This window comes from Lathamus discolor, chromosome 1 (assembly GCF_037157495.1).
Source record: "Lathamus discolor isolate bLatDis1 chromosome 1, bLatDis1.hap1, whole genome shotgun sequence".
Lineage (NCBI taxonomy): Eukaryota > Metazoa > Chordata > Aves > Psittaciformes > Psittacidae > Lathamus > Lathamus discolor.
The window spans coordinates 100,821,444-100,837,657 of record NC_088884.1 but is presented as its reverse complement, the minus strand read 5'-3'; the positions used below and the strand labels follow the sequence as shown (position 1 = coordinate 100,837,657).

Sequence of the window (16,214 nt, the reverse complement as noted above, 5' to 3'; positions counted from 1 at the left end):
TCAAAGTTAAACTTCTATGATTAGTTTAAATTATTACTTCATTCAGATTATGCCTAGTAAGAATGGCTCCATTTTTAGCTAATGATCACAGATTTGGCTCTCCCATATGGAGAGTGACAAAGATCTGTCCACTGGCATGGAAGCTGGGGAGATCACATAAAATGAGAGCACTCTCTGAACTGAATTGAAGCAGGATTAAAACTGGTTTGATTTTTCACTTGGGCCACTCTTTACAATAGCAAGAAGCCTACAGAAGTCTGATGTATCACATTTCATGCCAAAATAATGGCAGGGGATAGCTTGTAGGATAATAGGCTGTAACTGAGAGGTATTTGCATTGATATCACTGATTCAAATTATGGTTATTTCAGTTCAAATTGAAGCTATTGACATCTGACAGCCATTCTGTGGTCTATATGAAATAATTGCAATGAGTTTGTTCAGGTTCTCAGAACAGTAGTAACCACCCCACAGAAAGCTACTCCATGCAACTGACTGTAATGCTGCCCTTATTGATCTGAGATAATAAGGATCAAGAAGCTGTGGCACCTGAAGCGGTATTTGACAGCCATTTTAGCTGAAAGTTGAGACCTACTGTGACAAGGACAGTACCACCAGTACCCTGCATTCTCCACTTATCAGTGGAGAAATGTTTGCGTTTTTATATAACTTCCATGTTTCGAATTGTCAGCAAAACCCATCAAGCTGCCATTTTACTAGCTTCACTCCACTGAGACACCTTGCTAACCTGAATGCTAAAATTCCACAAATCAGTGATTTTTATGTGGCACTGCTTTTGGTTACCTGAATTGTAAAAAAACCCCAAACAAACCAACTCTCAATTTTCAGGAACTGAGTCCAGAAATCAGACCCTGTTAAGATACACTTATTGTAGCACCCAGAAATGCAAATTTGAGAATCCTATGTGATTTCTCCATCAGTCTGAAAGTCATGATCTTTTTTTTATCAGACACTATCAGGAGACATCGCAGGTTGTGTAAAGAAAATCCTATGCCATTCCTTCAGAAAGATAGCCTTAAATAGACACTGCCGCTGACAGAACAATCCCTGCAATGCGACTTCTTTTCAGCATCTAACTGCTCTCTGCTGCCAGGATCAGGAGTGGGACTGGAGCTGTTCCAGACCTCCCCAATACTCAGGGGTGGTAATGGCCTTTAAGGGCTGCTGTCAGATTAACTGCTGCAAGTTAACACGGCCTTTAAACAGGGCATCAGAAAAGTCAGCCAGCACTGGAGAGATTTACAGTTCACCCACACTAGTTTCTTATTCATTAAGCATCAAATAAACCTCCTGTGCTAATCAGACTGTAATGCTACTGTAGAACCACTTTGGGGGATTGTTGTTCTGTTGCAGCAGTTTCTTTAGTTGGTCTTCTGTATTATTCACAAATGTTATTTTAATTACTCTTTGAAAAAAAATCAATGAGGTTGGGTCTGGTACAGTTGCAATAAGTATAATAGAAGTGAATGTTGTGACTGGATAATGGTCTCCCGCTTTGAAAATAAACATGTCATCATCACCCTTGATGTTTATTTTCTATAAACACCTTGGCTTCATTTTGGCATCTCTCTTGCAGGGGAGACGGTTATCCAGTCACAGTACTCAACTACAGTGACATTCTTACTTAATTATGATAGTACATGTGATCTGGTTGTATGAAATTGAATTTAAATATTTAGAGGTTCATCTACACTAAGGTATTTCTAGTTTGTAAATATGGCAGCAGAATCTGCCAAACTACAAAGTTAAAAAATTGTTTCCCCAAACAAAATGTGGAATGATGTCTCTCTCCAAAGTCTCTTGCTGAATAATATCTAAAAGACTAATCTCAGATGGCTAGATTTAACAACAGTTAAATGCTGGTGTTTCTGAAAGCCAGTGTGTCTGAGGGGAATAGAGCCTATTTATTTTTAAAGCTTCGGATTCTTTTAAGGGTTTATACTTGTGCTGGAGCATTTTTCAAGCAGTGCTTACAAGCTTTAAATGTACAATATTAAAGGTTAATATCTACAATAAGAAGACCCATCAGACATCTCTCAGACTAAAAGTTGCTTGTTTAGCCAACCCTCCAGAAATGATAAGTCTCTCACTCAACAGGCAAATGCCAGCCTGTCAGGGCACTTTGCCCAAAAGGCTAAGGAAAGAAGAGGTTCCCAATCTCAGGAATTTGCGAATTTCACTGATTTCCCCCTCACTCAGTCTAATTCATCCCACATAGAAAGAACTGAGCTTTTTTGATGCAGAGCACACCAACAACAGGCATCCTCTACAGTGACCATACCGGGATGCAGGAACAGCTGAAAACCTAACGCCTTTTAAGCCTGTCACATTTGCCTCCAAAGTTAGACAAGCTGCTTCCTGCCAAACTCGAGGCATGATCACCTATAGCTTGAGCTGAACTTCTGTCACACATTGCATACAAAGTTCAGCTACCATAGTTGGCCACTCGTGTGGGGAACACAGAGCTGGACCCTGCTAACAATTAAACCCCAAATAAATAAACCACAAATGTGTGGTTTCTCTCCTCTTCAGAGAGAGTAAACTAGAGTTACAAAGATATCTGGTGTCCCCTGGCATAAGATAACCTCTGTATTGATGGTTTTTGGCTTATTCTTACCTTTTCATAGAAAGGAAGGTATAAACATTAGAGGTGCATGACACCTACCACTGCAGCATTGACTATACTCTGAGCAGGATTCAAGCCATATGGATGGAGGCCAGGGAACACAAAGGTGTTGGCAGAAATTTTCTCTGCAGTGTTTCCCAAAGTGCATCAGAAGCTCCTGTATCTATGCCACAAGTGGTTTGGGTGGGCTCCAAGTTGCTGCTTTCTAAAAGACATTTGAGACCCACCTCAGCTTTCTTCACTGGCACTGTAAGCATATGTGGTTCCTCTGTTAAGGCTATCTGTGTATGAGAAGGTTGTGATGAGCTAGCAGAGATAAAAACATCATCACAAATCCCAGAGTGGCCCATCAGCTGCATGCCAACCCCTCACTCAGCCTTCCATAAGCCCGCACAGCGTTTGTTGCCACTTATAAATAAAAATCTGGTCTTGTGCTGTTGGTTGTGTTTGAAGGATATAAAAAAGTGACTGTTTTGTTTACTGTTCACAGGCGCTGAAGTTAACCAGGCAGCCCAAAGCACCTGTGAAGGTATAATTACGGAGATGGCCTGTGTCACAGTGAATGTATATATGTACTATACTGTACACACAGACAAATGAGACAACTGGGTATTTGTGATTGTTGCTTCAGTGCATATTTTATTTTTATATATATATATATATTAAAAAGATACCTGTTAAGTGCCTTACAGATGCATTTGTGGCAAACGCATTGTTTCCAGAAGCCACTTTGTTGGTTACTACAAGAGGTTGTACAGTATTTTGGAATCCTTTAGGTTTTATTTTTCTAATCGAGTGAATGGTCATGACTAACAGCTGTTTCTTCCATTGCGCCTGCTTTGAGCCAGGGTGCACCAGCTGTAAGTCTCTGTTTTAAACTAGCCAAAATGACCAGAAGCTTATCCCACTGCTGGCTTACCCTGGGGAAGAGCTTTCTGAAGGCTTTTTTTTGAGATTGACTTGAATTTCTGTGTGACTCTGTTACACTCCCTAGTCATATGACTGTGACATGCCTTTTTCTTCTGAGTTTGTGTATACTCAGCATGGGGCCATCCATTGGATAGAAGCTGAGAAGCATGAATTATTTGCATTTGTTGACACAGTTGTCTAGACATTCCTTCAAAGTTAATGGTTTCTCAAGAAAATTCTTTTAATTCCATTGTATGATATTGTGCCATTGTATATCTTAAATGCCTCATAAGCTTCTTCAAAGAAATGGTCTGGTGCTTGGGTTATGAGTGAAGTATTTGTGTTTGCAGCTAGCAGATCTTTTATAATTTACCCCTGAAGAACACAAATTTTTCGTTTTCTTTTTTCTTTTCCTTCCCCCGGTGCAATGCACAGAGACCCGCAGTGACAGAATTTAGGATGCTAATATTGAAACAGAACCTTTATTGTAGTAAGCCAAGCTATGTTTTCTATATTGCTGTATTGGTAATGAATAATAGCTTGTGAGGACAAGAAAGTTGACTTTTTTTCCCCCCCAGTTGAAAGGATCCTTTTTGTAACAGAAGTGCTATCTTAGCTAATTTGACAATCAGCCACCACTTTTTAGAAAAGGAAATGTTACTCTTTTTAATAAACTTATATCTAGAAAAAGCATATAAAATACGATCTCTAATAAGAATGTTGAAAAGAAAGGAACACAGGCATATATTTAAACATTTAGCCAGCACTGCATCTTATTTAGGAGATTAAGATTTCAGAAGCATGCTGTAGTCCAGGTTCTGAGGTATACCCATCTGCAAAAACTGGGCTGGCAATTTGCATTAAGCTATTAAAAAGAATTTAAGAAATAGGTCAAACTGGGATCAATATAAATGCTGAAGTTTCATGTGGCATGGTTAACATTGCAGTTAATGGTGCAGCTGAGTACAGTTTACCTAGGAGCAGATCTTTAGCAAATGTAAATTATTATATCTCTAACAATGCTATAGCCATTTACATAAGCTAAAGATCTGTTGTATGATAATAGGCATGTGAAATTCATATCCTTTTGCCTTTGTGAAAAAACTGTGTTTGGTTTACTTAGTCTATTATTCCTAGTCCGTTATTCCTCTGAACAATGGGAAAGTAATCCAGTACCAATCATCAGTGCTTTACCTGATGGTCAGTCAGTGCAAGACTGCTCTGATGTCATCTGCATGAGAAGCTATTGGTAGCTGACAGCATCATCTTATTCAAAATTGTCATCACCAATAAAATGACTGTGTAATGAAGGTACATGATGTGACAACATGATGAATTCTTTCATTCCTGGGCGTACCAACCCTGCTTGCAGCAGACAGTCCAGACACAGGACAGTTTCTTTTGTTCTGTTTCCATAAACCTGAATTTCCCGACTATATAAAGACTTAATCCCAATCCCACTGAAATTGATGACTGTTTCTGTTGGTCTTAAATGGCAAAGAAACAGGCCCAACAAGAGCACTCACTTTCTTAAGATACACAGGAAGAGTTCAAGCATACAGTGGTCATGTCAATGCTAAGTAGTCAGAACACTGCAAGTATCCTTACTGAGCTACCTCTGTGTACTGAATCTCCAATTTTCAGTACACCCAACAACTTGCTTCCACTGAACACATCCTTTTTTCTTTGTTAAATTTTTTCTACATTTAAGAATATTTTGAGCTTTTTTTTTACAATGGAGTTTTGTTAAAGCCTTTACAAAGTCCTTTCTGATTGCTTGGGGCAGCCTAAATATCGTTTACAAGTGTTGGAGGTGTTGGTCTAAAGGGAACATAAAGCAAAACTGAAGTATATATTTTGAATTCATATTTCATGAAACTTAATTATGCATATCAATTCTGTTACGTTTAAAGACTGTTAAGATGTTTAACTGTGACCTGTTATTATGCTTATATGTCTTTAATAAACAGAATGGTTTTGAATTCAATTTTGTTATTAGAAATCCAAGAGAAAATTACTTATTCTGTAGGTCAACTTTTTACCTCTGTTACCTATGATTTGTTCTTTTGTGGGTAAGCTTTTGAACTGTTTGCTTGTTCTTTTGGAAGATTATCTCTGAACTGTATGGAAATATTTTATGAACTAAACTTGAGGAAAGAAAGTCCTCAGAATGCTGTAAATTAACACCAGCTGAAACTTAATTAATTGAACTCCAGTGTTTTAGTAGAGAGTTAGAACTGTTCTGAATCTTTTCAACTTCTTGGCTTTAAAGTTAACTGAGAGGTATCTGAGGTATTGAAAATAATCAGGCGAAACTGATGGCGAGACCTTTGTCTATGTTAAAACATAAGGATTTTCTTGATCATCAACAGTTCTGATCTTGGGCATCTCTATAATCCTACCTAATGATAGCAGATGAATAAAACACCCAAACAATAAAAGAGCACACCATAAGTCACAGGGAATCTTAGCACTTTGTGTTGAGTTACTCAAACATTTTATTTCCCTTTTTGTGCACTAAATTGAGAAGCTTCTGATGACCCCAGTAATTGGTCCAAGGTAAATAATTCTTTATGTGGTCAAATCAAATCAAAATTGTGGTTCTACTTTTTCTTACATATCCTTTAGTTAGTATGAATAGGTTGTATGACAGAAAAGGCAATCTCAGCAGAAGCTGTGTGGCTGTGCTTGTTCACAGAGCAAACAGAGAGCAATCCAGCAGCTTGGTTTTACAGAAGTAGTCCCCTGCGTTATTCTGGCAGTCAGGGAAAGAGGAGCTGTTAGTTTTATTTGTGTGAGGTTTTTGGTGGCAATATCTTGACAGTGGGAGATTAGAAGGCAAGATGAAATATTGTCTGTCTATAACACATTTACTTATGTGCAAGTGTATACGTGCATAAAAGATGAGCAATTGTGTATGTAGAAATCACTAGAAAGGACCGAGTCCCTGGTATACATTTTTTTGCAAGACTGCATATGGAGAAAGAGCTACTTTTTTTTGATGTTATTCTGACATTAAAAATTAAATTTCAGACACTGAATTGTGTTTTGTATTGAATCATAATTTCATACAGAACCTTTAGAGGAAATGATCGCAGCATTGTATATGTAAACTGTATCGACTATTTTGCACTTAAATAGATGTAGATGCATTGGGGATTACAACACAGTAAAGGGCTAAATCATAGTTCTTCTATTTTGTTATAAGCCAAATGCATTTATATTTCTATTATTATAAAGTGCCAGAAACACGTACAGTCCCTTGCAAACATGTTAAATAGACAAGAGACTAAATTCTGCCCTTGGTTATACTTGCACATCTCCAGTTAAAGAGTCGTTAAGTTGCAGAGCGGTCTCCCCATGGAAGCTGTTTGAAAAGTCCTGTCATTGTTCTAACAAAGCTTGGTAATAATGTAGCCATGATGACAGTAAATGAAGAGTATTTTACTTTAGATTTGATGGCCTGCCTTTTCCAGTATCTAATAAACCGAATCTCTTTTGTCCTATCCGCGAACAGCTCCAGTCTCCCAGACCAAAGGAGCATCGTATCAGAACAGTGTCAGCAGAGGGAGGTTGTCTCCTCTTTGCTGTTTTCTTGCGTAAACCACATTATCAGTTGTGTTCATTAGACTGTGACTTCTTTGAGGAGGCATTTTTTAATAAATTCTTCAAAGTTTATGCATATAGTTCCTGTAAAATTGTCATTCAGCAGGGAACTCCCGGCAGGATGGTAAGTAATCTTCTGGAGTAGCAAGGACAAGGACTGTCCAATGGCTCTAGATGTGCAGGACTAGAGAAAGCAATGCCAGGAGATGCAAGTGCAAGGCACTGCTACAGACACGTATGCTTTATGCTGGCATCTAGAGCTGTAACAGAGGTCATGAAAGCAGCCACTGAATTGTTCTCTTGCCAGAAAGGTGGAGAGTGAGATCTTCAGTGAGAAGTAAAATTAAATTTGTTAGTGATTAAAAGGATGAGAGAGATGTGCTGGAAACAATTGGTGCCAATGAGGCCTCTCAGCTGCTCCCCTAAGCAAATTGCAAACTCGGTGGAATATCAGCTTCTCAGTCCATCAAATTGCAGCAATCAAGCCTGGAGCTGACGGGAGCATGAGTCACCACTTAATTTTCTCATCAGTTGAGGCCAAGTTTTCAAAATATTTTTAGATGCATTTCCACAGGGATTTCTGCCAACGGTGACCTAGGGAGTGACAAGAAAATGAGCAATAGCTGCTGTTGAATCAGGCTCTGCTCCCTGCCACCTACCCTACTGACAGCAGTTTTGAGCAGGGAGGGCAGGTAGGTCGAAGGCCTTTGGCACTGTTACACAGAAAAGAGCCTCACTGAGCTGATCCCAACGCCAGGATTTGTCAAGTAATAGTATAACCTGTTAATTCTTAGGCTATCTGCTAGGTTCAGATCCACTCTGTGTTGCTAGCCCAGCCCAGAAGCAGACATGAGATTAGAAATTGCTTGTGATCCCTGCTTGGAGAGACAGCAGATACCCAACAGCTGCAGCACACAGAGGAGGACATGCATCTCCTAAAGATCCTGTGCTGGTGCCATTTTTCACCCAGTTAAGAATTAAAAAAAAAGCCTCTTTGGATAGCATCCTGTGTGGGTGAGCTCCATCTAGTATAATTGCAACAATATCAAAGGCTTGCAGATGTTAGCATAATGATGTTGGTGTATCTCTGTAAAAGAAAACTTTCTATTTATGGTCAGTTTTCTTAGGAAATGGTTCTAAATTTAAAGGGAAATTATCTCTCTTAAAAGATAAGAAAATGGACTGCCTCAAAGGAAAGATAATTTCATTGATAAGATTGAAAAGAATTATGGAGGTCATATGAGAACTGGCCTTTTGCCGGAGGAATTGCAGGAAATAAAATTGAAGAGTCCTGTGACAATAATTGGGTATGAAATTCTATTGACAAAAGCTTTTGCAGTTTTGTGCTCCCTCCATTTCTTAGCGTTTGTGATTTCTTCCCCATCAGTGTCCTTTGTCTGCTACACAGCCCAAACCCAAGGTGTTACAAAATTCTATCTTATTTCCTGGTATTTTCCCCATGTAAGATTTGCCACTTCTTGTCAACAGCATTTGATTAAATAAGTGATAAAATGTCTTTTTTCCCCTATCTTCTACCTAAATCCTCCCCCTTCCCCCCTTTTTTGTGTTTTAACTTCTCCCAGTTACCTGTCCCTAACTGAACCTGTTGGTGTCATCCCCAAGAGGCTCCTACCTGCTTGGAGAGCATCCCTAACAAGATGCTCTCTTCTTAGACACACCATCCCACAGAAGCATGACAAGATAACCATGACCGAGAAACCAGGGCAGCTTTCCAAGATGCTGCTGCCTGGGGAAGCAGAAGTCAGCTTTACATGCTGCCACTGAAGAACATTACCCATGCAAATTATGGTTCTCATGTTCTCTGTTAGGTCTCGCAGTTCCCCTGGATGAAAACAGCCACATGCATGTGGTCCTGCAGCTCAGCGCTGTACTCATTGTAGTCACTATTGATCCTCTGGCAAACCTGTATATTTTGGCAAGTTCTTCAGCCATTCTTGCTTTTTCTGTTTAATAATGTTGCTTTGGACAAATTTTGGGAGAACCTTGATACTATTATTTATAAAAATGACAAAATAATCCTTTTTTCAGCTGACTATTTTAGATCATTGTTTGTCTGAAAAATTAACTGATTTCCAAATAGTGGTTCAGGACTAAAAAAGATGCATGTACGGTATTTAGTTTGTGCATCTGCTCTGCCCCTTCCCCAAAACATACATAGAGTCATTCAGGTACCTCACAGCAAGTTGACTAAAGCCCCATTTAGAAAACCTCTATAAACATCTGTTTAGGTCCAATTTCCTGATAAATAGAATATATCCCAGAGGCGTAATAGTATACTAAAAGTAAAGAGTATGATGCAATTTCAGCAGCTAATATGATGACTATCTGATGTGGCTCACAGAGTGTTAATGTGGGAAGTCTGTATCTTTTCAGCTTGAATGTCTGTGAGCATAGTGCACGGATCTCTCCCCAAGCCAGTGCCAAGCCTCCTCCTCGGAGCTTATGTGAGCAGCAGCCTGGGAGTAGCACTTCCCAGGGGCACTGGCGTTCTTGCCACACTGTGCTCCCAAACTCCCCTCTTTCTGACCCCTCCAAGTATAAAGACATTGTCGAGTTGCGATACGTGAGATTTTGCATGAGGCAGGGGAACCTGACTCTGTGGAGCCTGACTTTTATTATGTTTCTGATCAGGTAACATGTATTTGTGATGTGTTACAGTTGTGTAACCTCTCTGATTATAAAGGGCATAAAGAGCCCTACTGTCACATTTACCTCCTTGAAAGAATCTGTTGGGACATTGTTTAAAAACTAAGAAAAGTCAAATTTTGCTGGTACCAGTTTTTTGAAGAGTTTTAGGTAGTTTGTTTTCAGGTTTTTGTTTTTTTAAGTAAGGTGCATATTACATGTAGAAAAACTGCACTCCATGTGTAACAAGATGCATGTTAAACCATTATCTTCTATGTTCCATGATATTTTGCATGTATTTAGGAATGTATTTTGCTTATCTAGCTCACTCCTTTCTCAAGCAATCTCTTTCTGCTAATTCATCCCAGTTTAAGTTTTTAGCTTTGGTATATACATAAATATGCTCCACTGTATTGCAAGCAGCAGCTTTCTATGTTTACGAAATAAATTTAGTGAAAAATTTCAGTATTTTTCAATACTACTGAAAATAAAATCTAGTCTGTCAAGATGGCATAGTGTTATTTGTTGAATAGCTGCTGCTTGGAATGCATTAGAATACACTTTTTCAGAACCCCCTGTTTAGGAGTTTATTGTCTTAGCAACAAAACGTTTGCAGCACAATACATGAGCAGAAGGAAAAGAGTATTTATAGCAAATAATTCAGCTGTTATAAATTATCACTGTAAGGAAAGAGGAAAAAAAAAAACTTGCTGCCAGATTCTGGTTTCAGTGATGCTAAGGTAAGTAATGTTCTTTTGATTAACAGTCAAGCCGTGAGTGGTTTTCATTTAAAGAAGACTTTATTAAAGCTTTTGTTCTCAAATTCATCTCTTTTCGTTCTGTTTTGAATGGACTTCCATCTGAAGAAAACTCTCCATGACTTTTTAGCCTACGTTAAATTCCCAGTGACAAACAGATGAGAATTACTATTAATTTGCTCCAGAAAGAACTAATAGTCTTTGTCAAATAAATCATGCACATCACCAAGTGTGCCATTCATCTCTTTCACAGATGATTGCTTTAAAATCATGATAGCTGTCCTTTGAAAGTCTAAAGTCAAATCAGCCCTTTGACTTGAAGTGAAAAATTCAGACTGATGGTCGCTTCAGACCTTCTTGTTGTTTGCAGTTCGGAAAATGACAGGGGCATGTGCGGTTTTAGCTTCCAGGATTTGATTTGTCCCTTCTCGACACCCTTTGCTTTGGTGGGGATTCTGCATCTCACCCGCAGCCGGAGCCCGGAGGTAACTGCGCTGTATACTTTATAAACTGCTCAGCCATTTCCCTGCCCTGTGTTCCTGTGAGCTGCCCCGTGTCTTCTGGGGAGCCAGAGGCGGCCAGCGGAGTTGAACTGCTGCACGTCGCCTCTGGCAGTGTGCGTGCCCAAGGCCCGGCCCGCTGGGTTCCTTGGGCTAGCCAAGGCCCGGGGCTCCCCAGCGCACTGCCGCCTGAGGCGGCGCCGGGTCGCACCTGCCGCGCTGCGCCCCGGGCAGCCTCCTGCCCGCCGCTGCGTCCCCCGGAGAAGAAGGCGGCGAACCGGCGACCCCGGTCCCCGCCGCGGGGCTGGCTGGGCCCGATCCCCCATGCTGCGCTGCAGCGGCCTGGGCTACCCGCCCCGAGCCTGTCCCGGGGGCAAGTGAACCAAGCGGTGGGCCCGGGCACCGCCGCCATCTTCGAGGCAAGGCTGCCCCCTGGCGGCGGCGTGGGGCCTTGCGGGCGGCGGGGAGCGAGGGGGAGCCCTGGTGCGGGCCGGCTTTCCTCTCGCTGTTAGAACGAGAAGGGAAGGGCGTGCGAGGAGGCGGCCGCCGCTTGTCGGCGTGGATCGGCCCCAGGAGGTCCTGCCCGCCTGCCCCGGGCCGGAAGCGCAAGGCAGGGGCCGCGCTTTCCGCTTGGAACGGCTCTCTCCCCTCAGCCCTCCCGGCAGACCCGGGAGGTCGCGGTTAACTCCTCCGACAGGCAGTGTCTGTGGTACGTTGGGCACCGGGAGTCGCTGGTGACACTTCACTTGGCTGGGTTAAACGTTTTCCCACTTCGGGCCCTGTGTTTGCATAATGACGATCACCAAGTCGTGTTTCCTTTCCCTCTGCACCAGCAGCCGCGCGTCCTCGGTACCTGGCCATGGCGTCCTAATGTACATCAACACTGATATACAGCAAGGGTGCTCTTTGACTCGCCTTTGAAACAGCAGCACATTTTCTCGACGACAAATTATGCTTTGACATTAGAAGGTGGCAATCTGTAATGGATATTGCAATCTGAAGATTGAAAGAGACTATCTGTGATCTTTGTCCTCAGCCGAGTAAGCTGGAGTCTCACTTCTCTCCTCCGCGTTATTTGATTGTGGTACATAACCTTGGGATGTACTAATAATCATTAGTCAGAACTGATATATCCTTTATGAGCCTGCCCTGCTCAGGAAGGGAGATGTTCTCTAGAACAGCTGTAAATCAGCAAAACATGCACTTGAATATACAGTAAAATGGGGTTTGGGACATGGGCCTTCATACATCATGTAACAAAATGCCTTATTGAGAGAGTCACACGTGCACTAATGAGGAAAGAAAGCTGCCGCAACCAGACCTGTAAAGGGGAAACATTCTGGTGGCAGGACGGAAGCGGGAAAGATCCCTGAGCAGCTCATGGTCCAAGGGCAGTCATGAGACCCCAGATCCTTCCCTGCCATCCCGCAGGTGACGGCGCGCCCTGGAGAGGCTGGCAGGAGAAAACAGAGGGGAAAGAAAGGTAAGGAGCCCTGCTGAGTTGTCCAGACACAAGGACTTTTGGAGTGAGCCTTGCGGCTGTGGCGGGGGTAGCAGAGGGGGTCAGGCTTGCCAGGAGGTGGAGGTGAGAAGCTGTTCTGCTGCTCCCCAGCTGGGCAGGTTGGGTCACTACCTTGTTGGATTTTGCTGGTAAGCAGCTGTCTTCCTGCAGCTGAATGCTGCAGGAATCGTTACAGCATCTCCTCGTTCTTTAACAGGCATTTCTCGTTATTTAAATATAAGTGGATTTGCACCATGGAGCTGGCTAAAGAAGAGGCAAACCGTCAGGAGTACGGATGAATCCTCACTGCTCAGCGAGACAGCCCAGGTGTCATCTCCCCATGCCCAGTTTGCTGGGGGAGGTGCTGAATATTTTACTCTCTTGGTTCCTGGCCTTGCTGCTTTTCCCTCTTTTGGTTCGTATGGTCTTAAGCAGTTGCAGGAACTGTGCTGAAAGGGTTGGCCAAGCCACCCAGCCAAGCATCCATAGCAACTGAGGCCTCATCCCACGCTGCTCTGAGAAGAGTGCTGCCTCTGCTGAGAGCCTGGGCTTGCACATCCCTGCTGACTGTGATAGCCAGGCCTTCAGGGCCCTGCGGCCTCTCATGTGAGTCTTGTCATCCATTATGGAGGGGACCAAATCAATCCACGTTTGTTTTTTTTTGCTCACTAGTGACAATTCAACCAACACAGGAAACATACGTGATGACTTGACTTAACCAAGCTTTGAGGCAGCTACATTGTGTAATGCAACCTCTCCACTTTACATTTAGTGCCACTAATGGAGAGCTGCCATTCTCTGCTAACTGCAGTTGGGGCAGGCAGCTCTAATAAAGCAGATGTAGCATTGCATAAGACATCTTCTCTGGAGCAGAGATTTACGGAAGGACTTGATGACGGGCAAAACCAAACTGATTTCTGGTATCATGGAAAAGCAGTAAGAATCAGTGATGGTATTACACGTTTAACATGCAGGACTGATAGTTTAGGGGCAGTGATTTATATTTTTGTGGAGCAGAGGAAAAGCAGGAATCACAGTGACACAAGATGGTAAAATGAGCATGCAAGGAAGGGGGTGATGAACGGGCATGTCTGTATGCAAGTTAGTTATTTCTAGTTGTTTTGTTTGATTGGTTGGCTTTTAGTTAGGATAGCTCAAGCACCGTAATGGTAGCAGAGGATTTAAGCCATAGCAGTTTTCACTGCAAAAACTGTGTTTGATGCCTGTTTGGTTGGTTGGGAGACAGGCTGAGGATAGGTGTTCACTAGCGCTGAATGTGGGCTGCTCTCCACACCTTTGGTTGGTAATTGTGACCCAACGCCCTGTCACTTTGCTGAGGGATTGCAGCCCAAAGTCGGTCACAGTCAGCTGTAGGTTGGCCTGTGCTGGAGGAAGTGTTATCCCCTGGTTCCAGCAGAATGATTGTGACCAACACAGTGATGCACCCAGAAAGGGAAACGAGGCAAGTCTTCCACTTGTCCCTCCACTAAATATTAGAATGGTTTGTGCCTTTCTTTTCCTAATCCTGTCTTTTTATTTTCCCCCTCCTAAATCTGTTCCAAATGTGAGCACAGATGAATTTCCATACAAGACATGTCAATGAAGAATGGGGGTGTTTGAATGGTTTGCCTTTTAATAAATTAATCAGTGCTCATGTTTTTAACAGCCTTAAGAAAAGATAAAACCCCCATCCCTCTTGTCATGGCAACTACAATAAACGAAACGTCATTCAGAATTCAAGAAAAAAAACCCAAGCACTTTAGGTCTCAGCCAAGTCTGCAAAGTAGCAAAACTCATTACTAATTCAAAGGAGCTGTGTCCCTCAGAGCTCACCATTACTGGTTTTACTGCTAATAATATTGGAGCTGCATAAATTTAACAGAAGGAAGAGTTTGGCAGAAGGCAGAGTGTTGTTGAAGTGTGGCTACCTTAATCAAACCTCTCCAGGCTGCTCTGGTCAGCCTGGCAGGAAGTGGTGCTGGGTCATGGGGAAGGGGCTGGGTAGAGGAAGGTCATGGTTTTGTAGCTATAGCAGTCTGGTAACATTAAGCCTAGAGAGACAGTGGAAGAGGCCATAGGTATTTGTGATTTATTCATAAACAGCTATGCCATCACAGGAAACTTTTTCAAATAATATGTGATAGTTCTTTAAATATGTAAGAGTTTGTTGACCTATTTTCTCAGTTAATTAGGATTTTTTTGGCTGCATTAACAATGACTTGAATGCAGTCTGCTTTAGTCGCTATGCAGTTTGGTTACACTGGGTTACAGGAACATGATTTCTTTCTAAGGCATATTGCACAAGAGAGGCATGCCATTGGAAATGTCTAGACTTGTACTTAAAACCCTGTGGACTTCCTACTAGGTAGTGCTTAAGCTCATCTTATTGAACGTAAAACCTTTCATCTAGCATCCTTTTCAGTCCTAAAACTACTGTCTTTCCAGTTACAGCACTACCCTTGATTACTCCGCAATGGAAGGGCCATGGTGCAGCAGCCCTTCTCTTCAAAGCGCGATAGTTAAGACCATCAAGCTCATCTCTGCAAGCTGCATTTGTGAGTATGCTTTGTTTGTTATTTATTTTGCCCAAGAAGTTAACTTGATAGAAATTTGGCTGTGTGTGTAATGCAAAGCATCATGTCACTAATCACAGCACAGTAGTATGGTCAGAAACTAGCTCTTTTCTGAATGCTAATGGACAGTGCCATTAGCAAAAGATGCACTACATTCATCCCACTGAAGGGGTTTCAATAGAAGAACTCACGTATGTCCCTCCTGTCTCCTCTGGAGTCAATGGCAAGGTAAGGGAGGATGTGAGAGCAGAGCTTTGACTGACTGTCCAGCATGAAGATAGACAGTCAGTTTTACATGACCACAGGGCCCTCCCGACAGAGAGGAAAGTTGTCATGAGGAAGGATGTGCGAGCCATCGGGGTCACATCATTACCTGCTTAGCTCACAGGGGATTGCTTCAGGCTGCAAAATAAGCTGCAGCACCAAAGTTTAAGTCATTATGTAGCTTGGGGACCATCTTAGCTCCCCTCCCCGACCCTGAAAAGGACTACAGAAGGAGTGATTCTTGCACTCTGGAGGGCTCTAAAATATACATCTCAAGAGGATCACTATCAGGACCATTTCTGTCTCTTTCAAAGCTGCAGTCAAACTTTTACCCTTGCTGTTGTTACCTCTCCTTAAAAGGTGTCAAGTATCTTAATGTTTTCCAAGGGCTGTTTTAGTGGCCTCCTGAAGGCCAAAACACATGGTTGGAGAGAAGTTTGCACAAACTCAGAGCACAAGGATGCTGTTAACTTTCCATGCAGCCTTTGCTGGGGTTCTCCAAAGTGACCTGGCAAGGGTACTTCTCAGTGCATGTTTCTGCACAGAGTGTTACTGAGCTGACTCGAAGAAAAAGACTAAGTAAATGCCAGCTGTCAGGCTTCAACAAGCTTCCTCATCAGGTGCAAATGGACAGGAAAGGTTCTCTTCCATTTGCACCTGATGAGGAAGCATGTTTCTCCCCCAAAAGCTGGTGTCCGCCACTCTGTGTTTCACTTCCACAGATCAATTCAGTGTTTTTTGAATCAATGTTCTCCACTAATGAGTTACTGCTTTTTATTTTCAAATTGAAACTTAAAATCTACTGGCAAA

General features: G+C 42.3%; 1 protein-coding gene across 6 annotated transcripts in view; it reads left to right on the top strand.

Annotated features, from left to right (window-relative positions):
- Positions 1 to 6,597, top strand: part of SLC10A7 (solute carrier family 10 member 7) — a 142,894-nt gene extending 136,297 nt beyond the window's left edge. For all 6 annotated transcript variants that reach the window (XM_065688243.1, XM_065688204.1, XM_065688195.1 and 3 more), the window contains one exon: positions 3,138 to 6,597. In XM_065688243.1, the coding sequence (XP_065544315.1) occupies positions 3,138 to 3,182 (45 nt within the window). In that variant the 3' untranslated portion in view covers positions 3,183 to 6,597. The remainder of the gene's footprint in view (positions 1 to 3,137) is intronic.
- Positions 6,598 to 16,214: the final 9,617 nt, after the last annotated feature.